This window comes from Bos grunniens, chromosome 8 (assembly GCF_055505025.1).
Source record: "Bos grunniens cultivar Pamir isolate PY7600 chromosome 8, Bosgru_T2T1.0, whole genome shotgun sequence".
Classification (NCBI taxonomy): Eukaryota; Metazoa; Chordata; class Mammalia; order Artiodactyla; family Bovidae; genus Bos; species Bos grunniens.
The window spans coordinates 82,336,057-82,363,955 of NC_141172.1; the positions used below are offsets into that span (position 1 = coordinate 82,336,057).

Sequence of the window (27,899 nt, forward strand, 5' to 3'; positions counted from 1 at the left end):
TGTAATCACAAGGGTCCTTGTAAAGGGAGGGGGTAGCAGTAGGGTCAGAAAAAGGAAAGAAGAAGGCAACATAACCACAGAAGCAGAGAGTTAGAGAGAATGATGTGAAGATGCCTCATTACTGGCCTTGAAGATGGAGGATGGGGTCATGTACTCTTAACACGGTGACTATTCCTTTTTTACTTCTTGCATATCTTGTATATTGTGAGGAAATCTAAGCATTTCGTAGCCTTGCATGGATTTTTTCTTAAGCTAGAAACTACATTTTCCAAATACTGATATTTTCCCCCTTAGCCTCTTGATTTGTAACAATGGTTTTGTTATAGTTACCCTAGAGATGGATGCATCTGGCCTTCAGTTTTACTTGGGCCACTTTGGAAAACTTAAATTTTAAGTACAAAATAATGTGTCTTTTTTGTGATGAAGCTTTGGTAGGAGACAAAGATTCAGATGAATGCTTACAAATTACTTTGGTGATTATATTTAGTACAACAGTCTGACAATATAGACTTTAAGGAAGTGTTTAAGGAATACCGTGTTTAAGGAAGTGTCAGTAGCAAGCGTAAAATCATCAGTAACTGGGCCGTCAAGTAAATCAGTTGCTGTTGTGATTATGTATTTCCAGGACTATAACCTGTATTTTGGGGACACATATAAAACTAATCAAATCAGTGTATTGATCCATAACTTATTCAAATTTAGGTCCCAAGGGTCTTGTTTTAAGAGGGACATCTGGCAATGAGAAATTGATACAAGTATAAATTTTGTGTTCAGCCAAACTCAGGAATAAATTCTACAAATGATGCTTCCTAGGGGGGCAGCTGTGAGAAAGACACTTAATTTCTCTAAATTTAAGTTCTTTTATTTCTAGAAGGGAGAAGATAATATAGGATTGTAGGAATTAAATGAGAATATAAACATGCTACACATATATCCAATAAATAGAAGCTGTTGTTAGTAAGAATAATTTTAGTCACCTAAAGCAATTTTTCCTGTTGTCGTTCAGTCTCTGACTCTTTTACGACCCACTGGGCTCTAGCCCACCAGGCTCCTCTGTGCACGGGATTTCTCAGGCAAGAGTACTGGTTGTTGTTGTTCAGTTGCTAAGTTATATCCAACTCTTTGTGACTCCATAAACTGTAGCTGGCCAGGCTCCTCTGTCCATGGAATTCTCCAGGCAAGAGTACTGAAGTCAGTTGCCATTTCCTCCTCCAGGGGATCTTCCCAACCCAGGGATCAAAACCTGAGTCTCCTGCATTTCCTGCATTGGCAGGTGAATTCTTTACCACTCAGCCACTGGGGAAGCTCCAAGGATGCTGGAATGGGTAGTTATTCCCTTCTCCAGGGGATCTTCCCAACCCAAGGATCAAACCCAGGTCTCTTACATTGCAGGCAGATTCTTTACTGTCTGAGCCACCAGGGAATACCAAGAATACTGGAGTTGGGTTGCTATTTCCATCTCCAGGGGAACTTTCTAATTCAGGGATCAAACCCGCATTTCCTGCCTTGGCAGGTGAATTCTTCACCCTGAGTCACCAAGGAAGCCCCTATAACAATGAATTATAGTGCCTGGTATGCTGCGGTTCATGAGGTCACAAAGAGTTGGACACGACTGAGCGACTGAACTGAACTGAACTGATAGTACAAATCAGCCTGGTGAAAATCACAAAGTATCACTTCTTACTAATCCTTCCATCAGCAATAGATTGAGGTTATTTTTCACTCTTTGTTTCTTTTAAGAAATGTTAGAGTGTACATGGGATTAATCAAAGTGTATTTAGTTAATATACAGTAAAATATCTAATCAGGAGACACATTAAGTTGATACTAAAGTGGTATATGTCCTTAAGGGTTCCATGTCAGTGTTCTTGCTGAATTCACAATTGTTTCAGGGATGCAATGTGTCTAAACAGTGGTTGGATTTTTGCTGTTAGTTGACAGTGTAACCATGGCCACAATTAGTTTGATACCAATGTGGTTATTGTATAACTACTTTAGATTATAATTTAACTTTGGTGATGTAAGGACTATTTCTTCCAGTTTTAGTACTTTCCATTGAACTAAGAGTCTAGAAAGGAGAAAAGTGTTTTCAAATGTGTGCCTTTTACATTTTACATCAGGTGGCTAGGCCATAGAGAGATATGATCTTGAGTCAGTTGTTAGAAAACAGATAAAATAGGAAATGTAAGATTTTGTTCTTTAATAAGACTGGACAGATTATTTCACCATAATGGCAACATCTGCCAGGGAAATTAAAATAAAATTTCCTCCCTACGGAGATTCTGCCTGCTCGAGCTAAAGCTGTGTATATACAGGGAATGCCAGGAAATTCTGACATATTGTTGGAGCAAACACTTCAAAAATATCTTGTGTTTTTTCTGTTATAGCAACTTCACTGTGTGGTGGTTGGAAGTGAAAATGCCAAGCGATATTTTGAAGCAGTTCAAGGATCAAAAGAGCATCAAGGAGAACTTTTTGGAGTCTATAATCTCTTCAAACTGAGATCCCAAGGGTCTTGTCTTACAAGGGACATCCTGGAGGTGTGAAATTTTTCTTTGATCTTTTCAGTATTTTCAGTATGGTTTTCTACCTCAAGAAAATTGCTGGTACCTTTTCAGAGAAATTTTTGGTTTTCTTCATAAATAAGTCCTATATTTAGAATTTCTACTTTTAGAGAAATTTGAAATGAATTATTATACCTCTAATCTAAGATTTTCCCCATGCATAGTTAAATTCAGATACATATACAAGATAGTATGACCTTCCAAGGCCATTTTCAGACTGGTAAAGAGAAATTTATCATTTGGAAAACAGCTGTTGAAGTCAGGAACTAAAAAAATAGACTTTCCTAAGTAAACAAAAATATAAAATGTGTTTTGATTAAAAGTTACCAAATACTCCCTGAGATGCACTCTCATGTCTTGTGGGGACTTTCTTTTTCTGTTCCCAATAAAAATTACACACCAGTATTTCAAACTCTCCCAGTTGTGTTCATCCTCAGGATACAGATGTTTCTTATTCTTAACAGGATATTTATATCCTTTAAAAAAAACTTTTAAATTCTTTAATATACTAGAATACCAAGAATATTAGCCTATTTTTTAGTTAACATTGATATGAGTATCATGCAATCTTGGACTGTCATTTTTTTTCAATCCCTTCATCATAAAGCTGAGGAAACTGAGTCTTGAAAAACTTAAGGATATTTCCCTTAACTTCCAGGACTTTGTAGTAAAACCTTAATGTACTTCATTTATTTAATAGTACCATAAAAACTGTTCAAGGAGCAATTAGTCTCTGTCCTTAAAGAATTTAGACCATGTTTATGGGATATGGAAGAGAACATTTATATAATGTACATGTAACATTGGTAAGCATATGTTAAGTAAGTTCAGTAGTGGTTCATATGTGATCACCAATGGATGGAGGAGAAGAAGATATATATTATTTGTATGTCGTGAATATTACAGCTGTTATACAATGTCTGATGTATACTGCTGAGTTTTATTTTATAGTAATTATTCGACTCTGAATTGAGTGGCTCATTTAAGGTTCCCCTTTTTCTTGTTTTTTATATGCTGGTTCTTTCATGGACTTGTATTTTCCCATTCCTCTTCTCTAATCATTAACCTTTTCTGTCCTTCAGGCCCCCCTCAGATCGTACCTCCATCACAGAGTACTGCGCAACATACTAATGTATATTCAGGTTTCTAATTTGGGATCATTATCTGTAAAATAGTATTATATTACTTTTCCTGTTTTCTGTTGTTCAGTCGCTAAGTCCTGCCTGGCTCTGCAACTCCATGGACTGCAGCATGCCAGGCTTCTCTGTCCTTCACTCAGTTCAGTTTACTCACTCAGTCATGTCTGACTCTTTGCGACCCCATGGACTTCAGCATGTCCAGGCCTCCCTGTCTATCACCAACTCGCAGAGTTTACTCAGACTCATGCCCATTGAGTCAGTGATGCCATCCAACCATCTCATCCTCTGTCGTCCCTTTCTCCTCCCGCCTTCAGTCTTTCCCAGCATCAGGATCTTTTCCAATGAGTCAGTTCTTCATATTAGGTGACCAAAGTATTAGAGTTTCAGCTTCAGCATCAGTCCTTCCAATGAATATTCACAACTAATTTCCTTTAGGATAGACTGGTTGGATCTCTTTGCTGTCCAAGGCACTCTCAAGAGTCTTCTCCAACACCACAGTTCAAAAGCATCAATTCTTCGGCGCTCAGCTTTCTTTATAGTCCAACTCTCACATCCATACATGACTACTGGAAAAACCATAGCCTTGACTAGACGGACCTTTGTTGGCAAAATAATGTCTCTGCTTTTTAATATGCTGTCTAGGTTGGTCATAAGTTTTCTTCCAAGGAGCAAGCATCTTTTAATTTCATGGCTGCAGTCACCATCTACAGTGATTTTGGAGCCTCCCAAAATAAAGGCTCTCGCTGTTTCCACTGTTTCCCCATCTGTTTGCCATGAAATGATGGGACTAGATGCCATGATCTTGGTTTTCTGAATGTTGAGTTTTAAGCCAACTGTTTCACTCTCCTCTTTCACTTTCATCAAGAGGCTCTTTAGTTCTTCTTCACTTTCTGCCATAATGGTGATGTCATCTGCATATCTGAGGTTATTAATACTCATTATTGAGGATATTGATATTGCCAGGTTATTCTCCTGGCGATCTTGGTTCCAGCTTGTGCTTCTTCCAGCCCAGCATTTCTCATGATGTACTCTGCCTATAAATTAAATAAACAAGGTGACAAAATACAGCTTTGTCATACTCCTTTCCCAATTTGGAACCAGTCCATTGTTCCATGTCCAGTTCTAACTGTTGCTTCTTGACCTGCATACAGATTTCTCAAGAGGCAGGTCAGGTGGTCTGGTATTCCCATCTCTTTCAGAATTTTCCACAGTTTATTGTGATCCACACAGGCAAAGGCTTTGGCATTGTCAATAAAACAGAAGTAGATGTTTTTCTGGTACTTTCTTGCTTTTCTGATGATCCATTGGATTTTTGCAATTTGATCTCTGGTTCCTCTGCCTTTTCTAAAACCAGCTTGAATATCTGGAAGTTCACAGTTCATATACTGTTGAAGCCTGGCTTGGAGAATTTTAAGCATTACTTTGCTAGCATGTGAGATGAGTGCAGTTATGTGGTAGTTTGAGCATTCTTTGGCATTGCCTTCCTTTGGGATTGGAATGAAAACTGACCTGTTCCATACTGTGGCCACTGCTGAGTTTTCCAAATTTGCTGACATATTGAGTGCAGCACTTTCACAGCATCATCTTTTACTAGCCTTCGTTTATCTTTTACTATCCTTCACTATCTCCTGGAATTTGCTCATATCATGTCCATTGAGTTGGTCGTGCCATCTTATCCTCTGCCGTCCCCTTCTCCTCTTGCCCTCAGTCTTTCCCCGCAGCAGGGTCTTTTCCAGTGAGTTGGCTCTTCATGTCAGATGGACAGAGTATTGGAGATTCAGCTTCAGCATCAGTCCTTCCAATGAATGTTCAGGGTTGATTTCCTTTAGCTTTGACTGATTGGATCTCCTTGCTGTCCAAGGAACTCTCAAGAGTCTTTTCCAGCACTACAGTTATAAAACATCAATTCTTTGTGCTCAGCCTTCCTGTTTTCTGCCATATATCAAATTGTTTTGTTCTCTGTTTTTAGTCAGAATAGCCACTGTTCCTCTGTTTAAAAAGTGTTATGTAAGACATTGCATTTGACAGGTTATTAGACAGAAAGTTCTCTTATTCTCTGGTTGTCCTCAATATATGTTGTTTTTCCTCCAAGATTGTTTATTAATGACAGGACCCTCCATAATCTTATATTTTGTTTATGGCAGAATATGCTTAACTTCTCGCTAGGAACATCATTGGCATTCAATTATTAAACTAAATTTTGAATTAAAATTGCTCATTTCTTATCAGTCAGAATTTAGTAGATTCATGTTGTGCTTTTGGCCAAATTATGTTTTAAAATATTATTGGTCCAAGCCCTATATAAGGGAAGCATTTTTCATAAAGTAAAAGAAGTGTTTTACTTCCTGTGATACATTTTTAATTTTTCAAGGTTGTAGAAAAATCCCTTAAAAAATTTTTAAGATATAGAAATTTGAATTTATAGAGTGCTTTTAATATGATTTCTGGGCATTTTAGTTCTATTTTACATTGACTTTTTTTTAATGGTTTCTCTTTAGAATATATATATTGAGAACTAATTTCACAAATATTGAGTATGTGCTAAATGTCCAATATTATACATCATAGAGCTAGGCATACAGAAATTAATAAAATAGATTAAAAGTCCTACCTACAAAAATTTACATTCTATTTGGGAGAAACAAATAATAAAGAGAAAAAATAACTGAATTTAGTATATCATGATGACAGATTCTAAAGATAAATATAGAGCAAGTAGAAGATGAATAAATTCTAGAGATCTAATACACAGCATAGTGAGTATTGTCAACAATACTATGTTATATACCCCAAAACTGCCTAAGGACCAGATCTTAAGTGTTCTCACCACATAAAAGAAATGATAATTATATGATACATTAGAGGTGTTAGCTAAAGCTATGATGATAATCATATTACAGTATATGTGCATGTGTGCTCAGTCATGTCTGACTTTGTGGCTCAGTCGACTATAGCCCACCAGGCTCCTTTGTCCCTGGGTTGCCGTTTCCTACTCCAGGGGATCTTCCTGACCCAAGGATCAAACCCATGTCTCTTGCGTTTCCTGCGTTGCTAGGCAAATTCTTTACCACTGAGCCACTTGAAAAGCCCCCCATTACAATATATAAACATATGAAATTAATACTTTGTAGACCTTAAATGTACATGCTGTAATATGTAAAGTATATCTCAAAAAAAAAAAAAAAATAGAGCCAGGAAACAAAATGGGGATACTGTAAAGGAAAGAGCATTACAATTTTGTATGGAGTAGCCAAGGAAGCATGCACTGTGAGATTGCAGTTGACTCTTTGAAGAGACAAGGAAGAAGTGTTTTGGACAGAAAAACAATGCAAAGACCCTCAGAGAGGAGCATGCTCAGCATGATTTCAAAATGGCAAGGAAGCCAAAGTGGCCAGAGTGTAGTAAACAAGAGAGCCAAAGATGGGGCCAGTGAGATGATAGGACGCCAGATCCTGCGGGAACTTTGGCTTTGACTTTGAGTGAGAACAAAAGCAATTGGAGTTCTGAATAGCAGAATGAATAGTGTAATCTATACTGTTTATTCTAAAGATTAAGAATTGGACTATAGAAGTACAAGAGCAGAAGCAAGAGCCAGGTAGGGAGATACTGCAACAATCTAGCCAAGAGTTGGTGGTTTGGGCCAGAGGATAGTGGTCTGTACCCTGAGGCAGTGACAGGATCTGCTGATGGAGTAGATATAAGGTATATAGAAAAAGCAATTAAGGATGACTGTATACAGTCAGCAAAAACAAGACTGGGAGCTGACTGTGGCTCAGATCATGAACTCCTTATTGCCAAATTCAGACTTCAATTGAAGAAAGTGGGGAAAACCACTAGACCATTCAGGTATGACCTAAATCAAATCCCTTATGATTAGACAGTGGAACTGAGAAATAGATTTAAGGGACTAGATCTGATAGAGTGCCTGGTGAACTATGGATGGAGGTTCGTGACATTGTACAGGAGACAGGGATCAAGACCATCCCCAAGGAAAAGAAATGCAAAAAAGCAAAATGGCTGTCTGAGGAGGCCTTACAAATAGCTGTGAAAAGAAGTGAAAAGCAAAGGAGAAAAGGAAAGAAATAAGCATCTGAATGCAGAGTTCCAAAGAATAGCAGGAAGAGATAAGAAAGCCTTCCTCAGCGATCAATGCAAAGAAACAGAGGGAAACAACAGAATGGGAAAGACTAGAGATTCTTCAAAAAACTAGAGATACCAAGGGAACATTTCATGCAAAGGTGGGCTCAATAAAGGACAGAAATGGTATGGACCTTACAGAAGCAGAAGATATTAAGAAGAGGTGGTAAGAATACACAGAAGAACTGTACAAAAAAGAGCTTCACGACCCAGATAATCACGATGGTGTGATCACTCACCTAGAGTCAGACATCCTGGAATGTGAAGTCAAGTGGGCCTTAGAGAGCATCACTGTGAACAAAGCTAGTGGAGGTGATGGAATCCCAGCTGAGCTATTTCAAATCCTGAAAGATGATGCTGTGAAAGTGCTGCACTCAATATGCCAGCAAATTTGGAAAACTCAGCAGTGGCCACAGGACTGGAAAAAGTCAGTTTTCATTCCAATCCCAAAGAAAGGCAATGCCAAAGAATGCCCAGACTACCACACAATTGCAGTCATCTCACACACTAGTAAAGTGATGCTCAAAATTCTCCAAGCCAGGCTTCAGCAATATGTGAGCCGTGAACTTCCAAATGTTCAAGCTGGTTTTAGAAAAGGCAGAGGAACCAGAGATCAAATTGCCAACATCCGCTGGATCATCAAAAAAGCAAGAGAGTTCCAGGAAAACATCTATTTCTGCTTTAATATGCCAAAGCCTTTGGACTGTGTGGATCACAATAAACTGTGGAAAATTCTGAAAGAGAGGGAATACCAGACCACCTGACCTGCCTCTTGAGAATCCTATATGCAGGTCAGGAAGCAACAGTTAGAACTGGACATGGAACAACAGACTGGTTCCAAATAGGAAAAGGAGTCTGTCAAGGCTGTATATTGTCACCATGCTTATTTAACTTATATGCAGAGTACATCATGAGAATCGTGGGGCTGGAAGAAGCACAAGCTGGAATCAAGATTGCTGGGAGAAATACCAATAACCCCAGATATGCAGATGACACCACCCTTATGGCAGAAAGTGAAGAAGAACTAAAAAGCCTCTTGATGAAAGTGAAAGAGGAGAGTGAAAAAGTTGGCTTAAAGCTCAACATTCAGAAAACGAAGATCATGGCATCTGGTCCTCTCACTTCACGGCAGATAAATGGGGAAACATTAGAAACAGTGTCAGACTTTATTTTGGGGGGCTCCAAAATCACTGCAGATGGTGACTGCAGCCATGAAATTAAAAGACACTTACTCCTTGGAAGGAAAGTTATGACCAACCTAGATAGCATGTTGAAAAGCAGAGACATTACTTTGCCAATAAAGGCCCGTCTAGTCAAGGCTGTGGTTTTTCCAGTGGTCATGTATGGATGTGAGAGTTGGACTGTGAAGAAAGCTGAGCGTGGAAGAATTGATGCTTTTGAACTGTGGTGTTGGAGAAGACTCTTGAGAGTCCCTTGGACTGCAAGGAGATCCAACCAGTCCATCCGTTTAAAGGAGATCAGTCCTGGGTGTTCATTGGAAGGACTGATGCTAAAGCTGAAACTCCAGTACTTTGGCCACCTCATGCGAAGAGTTGACTCATTTGAAAAGACCCTGATGCTGGGTGGGATTGGGGGCAGGAGGAGAAGGGAACAACAGAGGATGAGGTGGCTGGATGGCATCACCGACTCGATACACATGAGTTTGGGTGAACTCCAGGAGTTGGTGATGGACAGGGAGGCCTGGCGTGCTGTGATTCATGGGGTTGCAAAGAGTCGGACACGACTGAGCGACTGAACTGAATTGAACCAGGGTAGTTATGGGCTTCCCGTGTTGCCCTGGTGCTAAAGAATCCGCCTGTCAATTCAGTAGACGCCAAGAGATGCAGGTTCGATCCCTGGGTCAGGAAGATCCCCTGGAGGAGGGCATGGCAGTCCACTCCAGTATTCTTGCCTGCAGAAGCTCTTGGACAGTGAAGCCTGGTAGGCTACGGCTCCTAGGGTCCCAAAGAGTCGGACATGACTGAAGTGACTTAACACGCATGCACACCAGGGTGTTTGGACTGAGCAACAGAAGACTGGAGTTGCCATATACCTGTCACTGAGGGGTTCTGACAGCTTGAAGAATTCTGGTGCTGCCAGTTACACCTATTATATTTGACTTCTGTTGAAGAGAAAAAAAGGAGTACTAGGAAGGAGGTGCCTCACTCCCTTAACGTGATAGCCTCTGGGCATTGGTAGAAAAGATCTTATTCAGGAGCTCTTTATCATTCTTTTAAATTCACTGGGGGAGATTCTCACTTGTTGCCCTGGGTACCAGGTAATCGGAACCATATCTTTGGTATATTATGAACACTGGTGTATTCATAAATTGGTTATTTGTAACTCTGGTAATGATAATGTTATTTCCCCTTGTCTATCAACAGATAGACTTGACAAGAGAAATAAATGTATTTCCTTTTGAAGAAGAATTTAGTATTCTAGAATCTAGGCCATTAAATATCTCTGCTAAATGATATACCAAAAGCTGTAAAAACATACTTTTCCTAAAAGATGTAGCTAGCCTCTTAGAATATTACGATTTTTTTAGTTTTATATAAGATGGACATTTTCATTTTCATATCTGCTTCACTGAAGAAATCAATATACATATTTTAATGAATACGAAATATAAGCACACTAGCAACATAAGCTAAAATATCAAGTTCCGAATACCCAGTATTTTCTATGATAATGTATCCTTAGAGTTATTGCAATGTTATATAATATTTATATTATATAAATATTATATACATACCAAGTTATATAGTTACCATATAGACATGGTTATTATGGGCTATCACTGCTGGGTAAATTTTTAACATTTTTTTCACTCTCCCTCCCTACTAGGGCTTTTAGTAGAGTTTGCTGAAAAATGGTATTAATTTTCTATCTGAAAAAGTAAGCTTATGATAAGAATGAGTTTTTTATGGGCCTGGCAGATTTCCACAGCGCCTCTATATTATCTAAGAATTATAAGCATTTTAAAATGTATATATATATGAATTCCTTAATTAGCAAATTGAAAAATAGCATTTGAGAGTTAAAGCAAGCTGTACTCAGTTTACTTATTTATTTGTTTTTTTGCCACCCCATGTGGTTTGAGGGATCTTAGTTTCCCAGACAGGGATTGAACCCAGGCCCACAGCAGTGAAATTGCAGAGTCATAACCACTAAGAAAGTGAAAGTGAAAGAAAGTGAAAGTTGCTCAGTCATGTCAGACTCTCTGCGAACCCATGGACTGTAGCCCACTCCTCTCTCCGTGGAATTCTTCAGGCAAGAATACTGGAGTGGGTAGCCGTTCCCTCCTCCACTGAACTGCCAGGGAATTCCCTATGTTCAGTTTTCCTAATTCTTAAGTTTTATCATGCCATTGCTGTTGTTTATCTGGTTGTTTCTACTTTATATATTTTATACAGTGATTTGCATTTTTTGTAGAGAGAAGGCAAGGTGGAAGCTGGGATCATGACAGCTACAACGTGGTTGAAAGAGGAACCTCCAGTACACAAACTAGAAACAGTAAGCAATTTTTGAATCTAGAGCTCCTGGGAAATATATACATGATGATTTTAACTTCCTTTTCTTTTTCCTTCATTTTTCAATGTGTAAAGAAAATGGATTTTTTAAAAAGTCAGGGACACAAAGTCAGAGGACTGTCAGTAAAATTAATAATTTAGGCTAATATTTCACATCATTAAAAAAATTCAGGAGCAATCTTCAGGTGTTTACATCCAAACTGGAATTTTAACTATACCAAACTATAAATTTAGAAATAAATGCACTGTGTAGGTGACCAATCTGACATAAGCAACAAATGGAAAAATCGCAATCAGTATGTATTTAATATTATTAAATCCAGACATCAGACTCATTCTCTGACTCAAGCAGATATTTGAGTCCTTTGTCTTGTGACAGGTTTAGTAGTTTGTAATCGCACATTCTACAAAAATTTATGTTGTCATCATAAAGCCTTTTTAAAAGTAAAGAATATGTGTATAATTTTAATTGCTGTTGCTATTTTTGTCTTTTTTTTTTAAGAATTTAACTCTAAATTTATAGTAGCCCAAAGATATAATGGGCTATATGATAACTATATGTTTTGATATAATATACATATGATGCAGCCATGTATTATATAACTATGATAACTATATGCAGTGATAACTATTAATTTGTAACTCCCCTATAAATTTATATCACCCATTATGTGGTGAATATTTTTTAAATTTATAAAAATACATGAATATCAAATGTTGGCAGAAATATTACCAGATTACCAGATAATACTTTCCCCAAATCTTTCACTAAGCCTCAGTTTTCAGAAACTGAAGAATATATTTAGCTCTAATTGATGTGAAAAAAATAAATATTAGGCTTAAATTTGTAATAAATTTTACTTCAAAATAGCTTCAATATTTTATTTATTTATGGTGGTCAAGATCCTGTCCAATCTTATTTTTAATGAACTAGAAATATTTTCTAGTTGGGAATTCTTTAACTCCTGCAAATTTGTTTTGTTTTTAAAGCATGGTTGAAAGTATCAGCTGGACTGCAGTAAGCAACAGGTCATGTGCTTTTCACTATCTCTGCATCTTAGAAGCTAACAGTTCTGCTCTGTGTTTTCCTTGTGAATAATTTGATCACTTTATATTCTAGTTTTAACTTTTATTTATTCGGAAAGTTATTCAACTTGAAAAGAGTATACTAGACTGTAATATTAAATCCTTTATATTTGTTTACCACATGTTTTAGAAAAAACCAAGTGATATACTTGTATATAAATTATCTGCCCAAATTTAATTCCCTTCCGGTGTAATAGATTTGATATCATTTATTTGACATTTTCTAATGTTTCTGTCATTGCCTCTTCTGTAGGCTAGGGAGCCTGACTGTCGGGAACACAGAGGTCCAGAACAGCTAGCAGAAGCAGCATGTGATCTCTGCAGTGATTTTAGTGAAGATGAAACAGCAAGCAACTCAGTAACAAAGACTGTGAAAAACAAAGCATCTGACTCAAGTAGAGCTTCAGTTTCTCCTGGGCAGCTTAGCTTACTCCAGTGTGGTTTCTCTAAATTGTTTGAGACAAAATGTGAAACAGTTGAGGATGGTGATGAAAATATTGCCTCTGACAATGAAAGTTCGGATGAGCAGCCCACATGCTTTTCAACAGAAGCCAAAAATGCTGGTTGTCAGAAGAGTCAAGACTCTCTTGGTACTTTGAAACATCAGAAATTAGCTAATGTCCTAAATCCAAATGGAAAATGTGTTTTTGATAAAAGTGAGAAAATTTTAAAAGAGAATATTCCTTCTGAGTCTGATGATGAGAAAAACTTTAAAAACACAGCTGACCACCATCACATTTTACAGAATGTCACAGAATCAGAAGATAGTGATATCATCTTTCCCACACAGTATACAACTCAGAGATTCCTTAAGAAGAATATAAGGTTTAAGCCACCTGTGGATGGATCTGAAGATTCTGAATCAGAAAATCCTGTAAATATAAAAAATAATGGTGATGATACAAAGACCAATGTCAGAGGAAATGGGCTAATTTCAAAACAATTAAATCTTGAGATTGAGACCCTGAAATCTAATACAAAAAGAAAAGGTGGTAGTGATATTAGTGATGAATCTGATGACATTGAAGTTTTCTGCAAGTCAAGAGTAAGAAAGCAAAGAGCTACTAGTTCTCTGAGGTTTAAGAGAAAAAAGGAAAATAAAAGGGAACTTTACACTTTTCCAAAAACAATGAAGAAAGCAAACCAACAGTGTGCAACAGATGAAGATTGTAACTCTCAGACTATTGATGATTTTTCATCCTCAGATGATAATTTATCTGTTGGCCACATCAGTTTCTCTAAACAGAACCATAGACCAAAAACTATAAAAGATAAAATCAGTGTCTCTTCAAAATTAACTAACCATAAAAGAAATAGCACTTTCATACCAAGAAAACCAATGAAATTTTCAAATGAGAGCATTGTCAATCAAAATCGGATATGTGAATCAATGGATAAATTTTTAGGTAACTGCAAATCCATTCTGAAAACTTTTCTTTACATATTTGTTGTATGCAATCAAATAGCTCTTAAGGGATGCTTGAATTAGTTTGAATTAACTCTGCGATCGAGATGCTGTATTGAGATACAAATGAGGAAGTGGGTAGTGGCAGGATAAAGGGAAGACCTAGATCAGGATAGAGAAGTTGGTCATGTATACCAGAACCCCTTCTATGTAGCCCATCTGAATCACTATAAACTAATTATTTTGACTTTTTTGCATTTTTATGGTTTTATCAAATACACGTGTACACATTTGATACGATGTATAACCCTTAACATTATAGTTTAGTCTCATTAAAAATTTTTGTATAGTTTATAAGATTTTTCCTCCCTTTCAATTCTCTACAGTTTATATGATTTTTTTCTTTTTTTTTTTTTTCCCTCTTTGTAAGATTTTTTTGTTGAAGAAACCAGGCCAGTTATTTTCTGCAGTTTGCATCTTGCTGATTATGTGCTGTTGGTGCAGGTGAACATATTCCTCAACCTCTGTTTCCTGAAAATGAGCAGTTGGCTTCTGACCCTGTATCAAATTCAGGTTCAGTCCCTTTGGCAAGACAAAAGTTCAGTTCAGTCTCTCAGTCGTGTCCAACTCTTTGTGACCCCATGAACTGCAGCACGCCAGGCCTCCACCAACTCTTGGAGCCCACCCAAACCCATGTCCATTGAGTCGGTGATGCCATCCAACCATCTCATCCTCTGTCGTCCCCTTCTCCTCCTGTCCTCAGTCCTTCCCAGCATCAGGGTCTTTTCAAATGAGTCAGCTCTTCGCATCAGGTGGCCAAAGTACTGGAGTTTCAGCTTCAACATCAGTCCCTCCAATGAACACTCAGGACTGATCTCCTTTAGGATGGACTGGTTGGATCTCCTTGTAGTCCAAGGGACTCTCAAGTCTTCTCCAATACCATAGTTCAAAAGCATCAATTCTTCGGTGCTCACCTTTCTTTATAGTCCAACTCTCACATCCATAATGACTACTGGAAAAACCATAGCCTTGACTAGACGGACCTTTGTTGGCAAAGTAATGTCTTCGCTTTTTAATACGCTATCTAGGTTGATCATAACTTTCCTTCCAAGGAGTAAGTGTCTTTTAATTTCATGGCTGCAGTCACCATCTACAGTGATTTTGGAGCCCAAAAAAATAAAGTCTGCCACTGTTTCCACTGTTTCCCCATCTATTTGCCATGAAGTGATGGGACCGGATGCCATGATCATAGTTTTCTTAATGTTAGTGTTTGACAAAATGTTTGCTGGTTTGTCTCTTTATTCTCACTCAGAGTAGCACAATGATGGTTTCTACTTCTCATTTCTTTTTCATTTGTTAGAATGCTTTTGTGAGGCAGTACTTCCCCTCATCTACTATTACTTACCCAGTGGTACAGTTCATCTAGATAAGATAGGAAAAAATCATTTCTTTACCAACTTTTAGTCATCCTTCAATTTCTTTTCTTAAAATCATTGTTAATTAATTGATTCAAGCACATTTAATGAGTCTAAATTCATTTCAATTAGTACCATTATTGAGGCTCAATTTTCCCATCTTTGGACAGTGGGAGCCTTTAAACATGAGCATTTTGATTCCTTAGATCTTTGACGTGATGCTAATCATCTTTGATAGCGATCTAGTATTACACAATACTCCAGGATCATCTCATGCATTTTCTGCCTCAGACCTAAAATCAATCATATCTCTAAGAAGTCTTGGTTTCTTTTAGTGACAAAGTGTGTTTCAAGACCGCAATCTGGTGCTAGAAATGATCATTGCTACTACTTGCTTAGTTATTATTTCTGGGTCTTTTCAGTGGATAAATTATGTTTATTATAAATTGTGTGTGTGTGTATATATATGTATATGTGAGTTTATATATGTGTGACATGTATGTATTTTTATATATGAGATAAAATACAATGCTTTATGAGTTCATTTTCATGCTTCCATATTTATTCTTTATTTGGGGGTATAGAGAAGGGATAGGCTACCCACTCCAGTATTCTTGGGCTTCCCTCGTGGCTTAGATGGTAGAGAATCTGCCTGCAATGTGGGAGACCTGGGTTTGATCCCTGGTTTGGGAAGATCCCCTGGAGGAGGGCATGGCAACTCACTCCAATATTCTTGCCTGGAGAATCCCCATGGACAGAGAGGAGCCTGGTGGGCTACATGAGGTCGCAAATAGTTGGACACAGCTGAGTGACTGAGTACACCTAGAGCTTTTACTTAACCTCTTCTCTATCATATTTACATACTTTTTCTTCTCTACTGATAATCCTGGTTCTTAAGCACACAGGGAATGATTTAATTATAATGTCCCATAATTACTCATTTTGTATCCATATTACACAAAAGTCAAATAATAAAACTATCAATACTATTGTAGTGTGATTCCTGGAAACATTAATGTTTGGGGCCGACTATCCATATGCTCTCCCATTTTTGCCTGTTTTTAAAATGGATATGTGTTCACTGTCAGAATACAGTTACTGCATTATACGCTCTCCTCTTAGACTTTTATTCTTGGTTTGCAGGTAACTATAAATTTAATGCTTCTCATTAGTCTTCATGTCAGTGTCTCTCTAGTCATTTTGATTGTCTGAAGCTTATATTCTAATAGATCTCTTATTTCTAGTAGATCCCAGAAAGTACTCATAAGAGTAATATTCTCTGAGATTCTTGTTAATAACAGTTTGTGCCCTTTGTAGTTAAAAGTCTGATTTGTATTGCTGATCCCTATGTTTTACCATTTTCTTGAAGTCTTTTACCTAATTTTGAAATTAGTTACAATTTTGTTTTGTAAGCTTGTCTTTCTGGCATTTAGGGATGTTATTCTGCTGCTTATTCTCTTTTCCATTATAATTTTTATGAGATTTGACCCTTTGCTCATTTTTATACAAATTCTTTCCCCTGAATTTTTAAAAATGAGGCAGAATTTAGGAAATCTTTTCTAATTTCACAGAGATTCATATTTGTAATTTTTGCATAGTGTTCAAAACAGTATTGGGATTTATTGTTTCTAACCATTTCCCCTGCTTTGCTCTTGACCATCTCTTTTCCTCATTTCTATTCTTCCTATTCTGTTCACGTTTACTTCACCCTAGCAGTTTTTCCTTCTTACTTGACCCTGGCCTGGGAGCCCTAGGGGGTCAGTTTGGGGAGTTCCTTAGGGCTAGCCTGCCCTAGCCCCTTAGGCAAGCCCCATGTACTCTGTACTCAGCTTTAGAGAATGGAACATCTTCCCAAATACAGCTGCTGATCTCCAGGTAGCCTGTTGTGCTAGAGTCTCCTGTTTTCAGATCCATCAGATGCCACCCTGCCCTTTCCTTTCTCCTTCACACAGGCCCTGATGCCTACAGAGTGTGTAGCTACTAGTGAGCTGAGCCTAGCTTCTTGTATTTTAGAGCTAGTAGGAATATCTTGTCATCTAATTTTGTTGTAAGCGTTGTCCTTGGCTTTTGGTTTTGCAGTCTGGTTACTCTCATGTTTTAGAGAGCTGGAAAAACTGCTTCCCCTTACCATCATCTGCTGACAATCAGATTAGTGATTTTTGAGTTAGCTTTGCTTTCAGAAGTGTCTTGATTTATTCCCCCAAAAAATCACCAGAAAGAATCTGATATTTTGATGTACAAACTTTAATAATTGTGTTTGACAAAACAAGCTTTCTCTTGTGGTTTTTAGTAGTCTTCATTTAAAAGTTCACTATGATACATACTATTTTGCCCTGCTATGGAAAAGTAGAGCCGCCTTATGTAATTTTTCATAAACTGAAATGGCGTAAAGCAAAGAAGCAATTACCTTAGGATAAATCTTGTTAATGGTCGCACGAGGTAAATCCAGGTAAAGCACAGATACTCACCAACACAGTTCAAAGTTCTGATGGCTTAACGCTGAGATCCTGAGTGTTGTTCCTGTAAAGGAGCTTTGCAGGGCCACGCTTGCTCCTGAGGAGTATGCTGCCTCTTTAAGTTCTGGCTACAAACAAACACTGTTTTGCTTTTTGCCCTTTTTCATAAAAGTGAAAATCTTCTTCGGATTTCTTTCTGTTAGAGTGAAAACAGGTACTAATGTAAGTTTTTCAGAAAAGCTAAGTGGTAAAAAGCAAATGTTCAAGAAGTAGGGAATACCAATACTAGACTATCCTTTGGTTTGTGTGCAACAATTAGATTTTAGGTTTGAAGAATTATTGCATGAACTTTTGTTTTAAAGAGCAGCCAAGTTGGGGTTTTTTTTTTTTTCTTTTTTTTTTTTTTTTACTATATAAAAGATGTAATAGTTTGTGTGGAACCTATTTTGAATGTATAAAATGTGTCATTAAAATTAAGAATACTATCTGAGTCAGTTTTTTACCAGAAGAATTCTTTGGATGGTTTTAAACTGTTGCTATATACACCCTAACTGATATTTCAAAATTTAAGGAGAAAATTATCTTGGTTGCTCTTTTAGTCATTTAACAACATCTTGTTTTCTCATGATTGGCAATTCTGACAGAGAGTTTCAGGGCTGAAAAAGCACAAGTGTTGAAGGGCATATTGAGGGTCACTGTCAGAGGTGTTTGAGGGAGTTTTATAGACTTCAATTCTAGCCTTCTCTTTTAATGACAACAATTTAAAAGTAAATTATAGGTGCCTAGCAGCAAAGCAATTAAAAAAAAAAGTAGCCATTTTTTAAACTTCTTTTAGATAAAAGCTGTAAGTTAATTTTTTTCATTTCCTAAAAACCTCCAAATCTTGACAATCTCTGGGCATATGTACAAAAAAGACAATTTACAAACAATAAAACTGAACAAAGCTGACCAAAACTCCCTGGTCATAAACCCCATGCTCCTACTTCATAACTGTAATCAAGTACTTGTTTAAAGGAACAGATGAGGTTAGCACTACTTTTAAATTAGTAAACATTTTTTTTACATCAACAGAGATGACAAATTCATAGAAACAATCTTCTACAATGACTTTTCCTCATTTCACGCTTAAATCTAAAAATTGTTACCTGATATCAAAAATTCTTATATGAGAGGGCAAAGTCATTTCTAAGTTAACCTAAGAGTTTAAAGATATATTGGAACTCTTTTCAATTTTTTAAAAATAATATTGAGATATTGACATATAAACTCAGTGTTTTTCTTGAAGATTAAAAATAAAATAAGCATAACCTGTTTTAAATGTGTTGCTGATAATTTTTAAAGTATATCTTGAACTATATTGTTTCATCATAAGACATCAGTTAATAAACATCAATTATTTCTTAGATGGTGTTCAGGAAGTGGCTTACATTCACTCAAACCAGAATGTGATTGGGTCAAGCAAAGCTGAAAATCACATGAGTCGATGGGCAGCACGTGATGTATTTGAACTGAAGCAGTTTTCTCAGCTTCCTGCTAACATAGCTGTTTGCACTTCTAAGGTAAGAAGATAATATACCTCTAGTTTTTATATCATTTTCACAGAGGTTCCTCGATAGGATCTTCTCTAAGTACCCCCTCAAAAGTACCAATAAGATTATAAATGACTTATAAATATAAGTGTAAAAAGCAAAATACTATTTGGGGCACTGTATTCACAAAATGTTTTATATTAAAAGACAAATCTGTATCTAAATGCCTAATAATGTTGAGTTGCTTGATAGTTTCTTTAGTGAATGTTTGCCAAAAATGAGGACTCTGAGGGAATTAGTTTAATCAGAACCAAAACTACTACTGCTCATATGGAAAAAGGAAAGTGTATCATTAGATTTCTTCTGTAATTTTTCATCTAAAATGAAGACACATACAAAAACAGAATTTGTATTTTTAACAAAAGGATTTTTTTAATTAATTTATTTTTTATTAAAGGATAATTGCTTTATAGAATTTTGCTGTTTTCTGTCGAACCTCAACATGAATCAGCCATCAGTTCAATTCAGTTCAGTCGCTCAGTCGTGTCAGCCGTAGGTATACATATATTGCCTCCCTTTTGAACCTCCCTCCCATCTCCCTCCCCATCCCACCCCTCTAGGTTGATACAGAGCCCCTGTTTGAGTTTCCTGAGCCAAGGGCTCTTCTCATTTAAAATTACTGTTTTATAGAAATATGACTTATATGAAAGTGATACTTTATTTACACACTTACATCAAAAGTTTTAAAAAGTATCTTCTTCTCTTTGGCTTATTCAGTTCAGTCATTCAGTTGTGTCCAACTCGTTGAAACCCCATGGACTACAGCACGCCAGGCTTCCCTGGCCATCACCATCTCCCAGAGCCTACTCAAACTCATGTTCATTGAGTCGGTGATGCCATCCAACCATTTCATCCTCTGTTGTCCCCTTCTCCTCCCACCTTCAATCTTTCCCAGCGTCAGAGTCTTTTCCAGTGAGTCAGCTCTTCGCATCAGGTGGCCGAAGTATTGGAGTTTCAGCTTTAGCATCAATCAGTCCTGCCAATGAATACTCAGGATTAATCTCTTTCAGGATAGACTGGTTGGATCTCCTTGCTGTTCAAGGGACTCTCAAGAGTCTTCTCCAACACCACAGTTCAAAAGCATCAGTTCTTCAACTCTCAGCTTGCTTTATAGTTCAACTCTCACATCCATACATGACTACTGGAAAAACCATAGCTTTGACTAGAGGGACCTTTGTTAGCAAAGTAATGTCTCTGCTTTTTAATATGCTATCTAGGTTGATCATAACTTTTCTTCCAAGGAGCAAGCATCTTTTAATTTCATGGCTGCAATCACCATCTGCAGTGATTTTGGAGCCCCAAAAAATAAAGTCAGCCACTGTTTCCACTGTTTCCCCATCTATTTGCCATGAAGTGATGGGACCAGATGCCATGATCTTCGTTTTCTGAATGTTGAGCTTTAAGCCAACTTTTTCACTCTCCTCTTTCACTTTCATCAAGAGGCTCTTTAGTTCTTCACTTCCTGCCATAAGGGTGGTGTCATCTGCATATCTGAGGTTATTGATATTTCTCCCAGCAGTCTTGATTCCAGCTTGTGCTTCCTCCAGCCTGGCATTTCGCACGATGTACTCTGCATGTAAGTTTAATAAGCAGGGTGACAAAATACAGCCTTGATATACTCCTTTCCCGATTTGGAACCAGTCTGTTGTTCCATGTCCAGTTCTAACTGTTGCTTCTTGACCTTTGGCTTATTATTCTTTCTTAATTCCTGAGAGCTAAATGTCTGAAGAGTAGTTTTTCTACCACTTTAGGTGTACAAGTGAAAAATTGGTATTGTATATAACAGTGACACTCTGTTTTTAGTTAGTGCTACTTTTGGAATGAAGTGGGGAAAATACCTCTGAACTATCAAGCTATCTTCATTTATTTGTACCCCATCTGGTTTGGGGGCTTTCCAGGTGGCACAGTCATATAGAATCTGCCTGCTAATGCAGAAGATGTGGGTTCGATCCCTGGGTTGGAAAGATCACCTGGAGAAGGAAATGGCAGCCCACTCCAATATTCCTGCCTGGAAAATTCCATGGACAGAGGAGCCTGGCAGGCTACAGTCCATGGGGTCACAGAGAATTGGACATGACTGAGCACAGGAACACATCTGGTTTGACAAAGATTTTGGATCATTTTAATTAAGTCAGAATAAAAATTCATGACCAAGGAAAATAGAAATTAAGATAGAAGTTCAAGGCTGGGAGGAAGTTAGAATGCAAATATATAAGATTAGAATGCAGGTAGGTAAGATATACTATACTTACTCAGATACATTTTTTAATGGCAAATTTGATTGAGTCTCCTGGTAGACAAAACAAAGGAAATGAACAATGTATTTAGTATTTTCTTAACTAGTCCATTTGGAAATGTGGACAGTTTGGGTGGTCACGATGACAGAGTGCCTGACTGGCATTAAAGTCTGGAGGCAGGGCTGTCATGGGGTGCGGGAAGGCCCAGGAGGGTAGGTGGGGAAGCATCCCACATGCCAAGAATTGTTCTGCCCAAAATTCCATAACGCCCTGCTGAGAAATGCTGAGCTAAATGTCCTTAAAGGAAAAAAAAAATGAAAACAAACACACAAAAACAGTTCTTCTGAAAAGGAGCAAAGCTTTTCCTAGTGCTTAATTTGAAAGAATTGTCACGTGGCGTTTTGAATGGGGACCACTACATGACAACAGTCAGTTGTCTTATAATTTCCTTGGTGGCTCAATGGTAAAGAATCCGCCTGCAGTGCAGGAAACAGGAGATACAATCCCTGGGTCAGGAAGATCTCCTGGAGGAGGGCGTGGCCACCCACTCTAGCATTCTTACCTGGACAACCCCATGGACAGAGGAGCCTGGCAGCATACGGTCCATGGAGTTGCAAAGAGTCGGACACAACTGAAGCGACTGAGCACATTGTCTTGTAGTATTCTTAGAGTTATTGTAATACTGGGCTTTGAAAGGCTGTGCTTTAGCATTTTTTGATGTAATCCAAAGGCCTAGTTCCAAAATGCAAATCATATAAAAGCACTTTCATGACCCAAGTATGCTACTTCTTTATATTCTCACTTTACCTAGGAGTACACCATATCTCAAGCAGTACTGCAGATAGCATTTCTACAGCTGTACTACCTTGTAGAAGCTATATGAAAAAGGCAGAGATGTGCTGGGTTTGCCAGAAATTTGCTATATTAAAATGAGGAGCATATCAGAATCTTTTAAACAGACAGCTAATTTTTTATTCGGTTTTTTTTTTTTTCTTTTAAACCATGTCTTTTATTAAAACCATGTTCTTTTCCAAACAGACTTTAATGTGAAAGGTCAGAAAACTTGGCAAATTCTGTAGTACATGTTAATACAGTAATTTAACTGGATATTGATCACTAGCTTATTTAAATATTTCTCAGAGAAGGAATTTATAGCCATATAATACCTCCAAAAATGGACCAAGAAGCAGTAAAAAGTCCCTTTGGAACCTTCATAAGGAAAGTTGTAAAATGGAACATGATAGAAATATTTTTTGTTGTTTGCTGTTTAGTTGTTAAGTCAAGTCTGACCTTTTTGCGACCCCATGGACTATAGCCTGCCAGGCTCCTCTCTCCATGGGACTCTCCAGTCAAATATATTGGAGTCGGTTGCCATTTCCTTCTCCAGGGGATCTTTCCAACCCAGGGACTGAACCTGTGTCTCCTGCATTGCAGGTAGATTCTTTACCACTGAGCCACCAGGGAAACCACTGATGGAAATATACTTTGCTTTTAACTGGGAATGGTGGGAAGGGAGTTTCATCTTTACATTAGCAATGCAAATAGTTTTCAACCTTTTTTAGCCTGAACGTTCTTGAGATAGACAGTACAATCTCATCAGAAACCTTGTTTCTTCACAGTGATGTTCAGAGTGAGGGGCATTTCTTGCCAGGAGAAACAAATGGGAATACCCTGCCCCTGGAGTTTCTGATATGCCTTTTGAGGCCGTATATCTCTCTCATCACACATAGACCAATTTAGCAGTACTTTTTCAAGGAATACGAAGAAACCTGGTGTTTAATGACTGAATCATGGTAGGTATAAAAAATATTCAGGGAAGTTTTAAAGCCATTAAGCTGGAAGGCCAATCCCATGCCACCAATGCTAGCAGGGCAAGAACGGTCTATATAAACATACTCATTTCACCAGCTGCTGCTGCTGCTAAGTCGCTTCAGTCGTGTCCGACTCTGTGCGACCCCATAGACGGCAGCCCACCAGGCTCCCCCATCCCTGGGATTCTCCAGGCAAGAATTCTGGAGTGGGTTGCCATTTCCTCCTCCAATGCATGAAAGTGAAAAGTGAAAGGGAAGTTGCTCAGTCGTGTCTGACTTGTAGCAACCCCATGGACTGCAACCCACCAGGCTCCCCCATCCATGGGATTTTCCAGGCAAGAGTACTGGAGTGGGGTGCCATTGCCTTCTCCGATTTCATCAGCTAACTTCTTTAAATCAGTACTTGATACAATAAAATTCTGACAATAAGATTTTAGTCCCTCAGATTTGACCTATATCATTTAATACATCAAGTTAATAGTATCATTATACCTCAGCATCTTGAAAGCTGTATTGTATTATTTATGTACAACAACCACTTGAGGACAGTACTATAAACTTATCATCAAAAAAGAAAGATCTTGGGTATATACTCCTATATGTAAAATAGATAACTAATTAGGACCTAGTGTGTAGCACAGGGAACTTTTCTCAGTACTCCGTAATGACTTATATGGGATAAGAATCTAAAAAAGAAGGGATATGTGTATATGTATAATTGATGAAATCAGCAGTGAATTTTGCTGTACATCTGAAACTAACACAGCATTATGAATCAACTATACTCCAATAAAAATTTAAATAAATGGATAGATTCATAAAAAGAAAGGTCTTGGTATATGAAAATCAGTTTTCAAAATAGATAGTGATCATACATACTTAGGATGTTCTTAGTTTTTCACCAATGTCGAAAAGTAAACCTATTGTATTTTTTACATAAAACCCAGCCCCTGGACGTACCTCATGCTTTTCTCCTTTCAGTTTATTTAGAAGTAAATAAAAGAATTCATATAATGAGACATCTTCAATTTGTTGAGCTCTGTAATCTTCTCAAGGCAGAGGCATTTTGATGGTTATAACTGGTCTGTGGCATGGAATCTATTCAGATGTCTGTCTGAATTATAACTCTACCTGATACATACTTCCTTTGTGACCATGAAAAAGTTACTTACCTTCTCTGCCTCAATTTTCTTGCACTTAAAATGCAGGTAATTATACTTCTTACTTCAAAAGGTTCTTGTGAAGACTAAATGAGGTAATGCCTATAAAATGCTTTAAACAGTATCTGACAGAAAGTAAGCAGTTAATGAATAGTAAGTATTGTCATTGCAACCAATGGATAAGACTGATGTCAGGTCTTTAACTTCCCTAGAAGGTGAAAATCAACAAGGACAAATAATCTATAGACAGTCTTGCGTGCCCAGTCGCTTCAGTCATGTCTGACTCTTTGCAGCCTCGTGGACTGCAGCCTGCTAGGTTCCTCTGTGCAGGAGATTCTCCAGGCAAGAACAGTGGAGTGGGTTGCCATGCCCTCCTCTAGGGGATCTCCCTGACCCAGGGATCAAACCTGCATCTCCTGCATTGCAGGCAGATTCTTTACCACTGAGCCACCAGGGAAGCCCTGCAATCATATTTAACTATAAGTAAAAGAATGGGTGGTGCTAGTCCGTCTGGGGCTTTGAACTTCCTTTTAAATAAAAAACTAAGAATGCTTATGCTATTAATATAGTATTTTTCAAATTTTTATATGTGACTAAGTTTTTGTTTATGAAAACAAAGTCACTCAGTGCTTTATAATTTATATTAATTTTATTTTAGGCTTTTCTGTATTAGAGTGAAAATTATTAGTGACTTTTCTGTTTAGAGTTGATACATCTAGTTTCTGCTTAGGTTCATCAGTTTAAGTGATTGCTTCTAACTCATGATATCTCCATGGCTGCCAACATTCATTCAAATGAGTGAGACTGCACTCTGCCATCAAACTAGTTGTTTTGCATCTCTATATGTAGTACTCAGGATTTTCTTCATTATAATTCTTCTGGAAACTAGAAACTAATAAAGTCAGTGAGATGGAATGATGGTAGTATCATGTTTCTGTTTACTAAAACTATTTGTAAAGATGATTTGAAATATTGATGACATTTCAAAGTCATTCACAGAATTTCTAAGGAAAAAACTGTTCACCGCCACTGATTTTATCATATCTGGTTGATGATACTTCAACACCTTTAATGAGTAAATCATTGAAACACACCACCAGCTTTGGTTAGAGATGTGTATGTCACTCACTGAGGTTTTGCAGCTCGCTGTGTGGTGATAGGTGGCAGTGATGGAGTTGCAGTCTAGAAAAAAAACTTTTAAACCATCGTGGAAGGAAAAGAGAATAAACTAAAGATGAAGGCAAAAAGGCTCAGCCATAGTATTAGAAATATTGACAACCCTCTTCTTTCTGAAATCTCCAAATATCCCAGGACCTCCCAGCTCCAGTACAGTATCTTTCTTCTGGGGTTTACATCCAGAATCTTTTGATTTACTGAGAATTCTTTTGAGCGCTTCATGTCTGTCATCAAAGATTTATTAGAGACCTTTGTGTTTGAAAAGAGTGTGTGTGTGTGTGTGTGTGTGTGTGTGTGTGTGTGTGATGTCCGTGTGTGGTCTCTCGGTGTATGTGTTTGTGTCTGCAGCCAGATGCAGATGTGCTGCCTCAGTTCCTAAGAAAACACACTAAGTCCTATTTATTTGTATGAAGGCAACACAAGATTAACAGCGGCCACAATATGCAAGTATTTTACTTCCCAAGGAATACTGTAATTGAGTCTAAGTGAGAGCCTTTAACTAAATTGCAAAGGAATATACTAAATGAAAAACTAACAAAGGAGAAATAATGTACACTGCAATCATAAATAACATATTGTAGTCTTTCAGAGTTTCTCAGTCCTTTGATATAATTATTAGAAACCAAAATGGCAAAAGCTATGAATCAAATCAAATTCAACCATATATTAAGAAAAGTTCTAAAACATACTGTCTTTCCCATATTTCCTTTGGTTTCTTACAGTGTATACTTTTATAAATTAATTTCTACTTACAGAACATATTTGATAGATATGTTGAATTAAAACCTTAAATTTCTAATTATGCCTGTTTAGCAGTACAAAACTATATAAAATAAGAACTTGCTTTACATTCAGTTGTGCTTAGATATTTCAGAACCGTTTCTGAGAACAGCTTATTTTAAAAGATAAGATGTTTGATAAGAGGGAAAACCTGTGTGATTCAGGCTTAAGCTTAGACCAAACAGGAATGTTTAAGCACTGGAAGAAATGGATAATACCTTTATAAAAGTTAACTTGTTCTTTTACTATATGGAAGTTTGTCATAAAACTACTATACCTGTGTGATGTGGTACCTCATTTTTTCAGTCAACTGTTATGTTTTCAACTTAAGCTTACTTAAAGTTTTCTGAAAAGATTATACAAAGACAGCATTCAATTAAGGATTAATCACTATGGCAACTGAGATGTGGTGACTGAAAGGGGGAGGATGTATTCTCCCCTCAGTTTCCTGCCAGCTGTCATAGTCAACCTCTGTTGCCTGAATCCAAGCCAAAATATAGACTGTGACCAACTCGAAGAAACTATATCTGTATTTTTATAAATTGGTACAAGTACCAGACTATAAAAGAAGACTTAATCCCCTAAATGGGATGACAGACACTTGGCACTCTTGCCAGTGTTTGACAGAGAAATAACGGGTCGCTTTGTAGTAAAACCTGGATTAATAGTAAACCCTTCTTTATGTTACTGCAGCGTGGTGTAAATGAGAGAACTAAGCATGCTGTCAGCCTGGGGGCGGAGGTGGCATGGGGGACAGAGTCTTTTATATAACCAGTGCAGGTTTAAGCACTGTTCAGAATACTGTAAATACAAAATGTTGTCTTAGTAAGAACTTCTCTTTCTCGTATTTGTATTAGATTGGCATTTTGTAGGTTACTTAAAGAAAGGATTTTTATGAGCTATGGTGGATTTGATTACAGTATGTTTATACAGCTTTTGGAGTCAGCAAGGAGAGATGGGCTATTTACAGTAAGCAGACTTTGGGGAGATACAGCATTCCATTAGCCTATTTTTCAGGATAGTGAATGGCATGATGGTTTAAAGTAATTGTTCACAAACGACTGGTTTATGAAGTAGTCCAGTAAGTAAAGTGTATGGTTTCACCATGCAGTGGAATTAACTCTTGCTGGGTGGGATTTTTCATGGTCTTATCATTTTTCTGTCTTGAGATGTTAACTTTATAGTATTTGCATCAGAAAGTTTTTCTTCCAAGTGATTTTAGTAAAGATCAGATTTTTAAAGTTGTATGTGTGTATGTATAAAATTATGGGGCCAGTGTTGGCATGAAGAAGACTTTTGTATTTCTATCCTTAGAACTAGGATTGATTCAGAGAGATAGACAGTGTCATTTGTGAAAATCACCTGTTACCTAGGCACAGGAATGAGAGTCTGGTGTTACCTGTAAATACGT

At 37.4% G+C, this 27,899-nt stretch overlaps 1 protein-coding gene across 4 annotated transcripts in view; it reads left to right on the forward strand.

The window, feature by feature from the left end:
• ERCC6L2 (ERCC excision repair 6 like 2) overlaps positions 1-27,899 on the forward strand; it is a 157,113-nt gene that overhangs the window by 102,809 nt on the left and 26,405 nt on the right. For all 4 annotated transcript variants that reach the window (XM_086417014.1, XM_086417012.1, XM_086417013.1 and 1 more), the window contains 4 exons: positions 2,388-2,540; positions 11,276-11,356; positions 12,713-13,865; positions 19,140-19,294. In XM_086417014.1, coding sequence (XP_086273140.1) covers positions 2,388-2,540; positions 11,276-11,356; positions 12,713-13,865; positions 19,140-19,294 — 1,542 coding nt within the window. The remainder of the gene's footprint in view (positions 1-2,387; positions 2,541-11,275; positions 11,357-12,712; positions 13,866-19,139; positions 19,295-27,899) is intronic.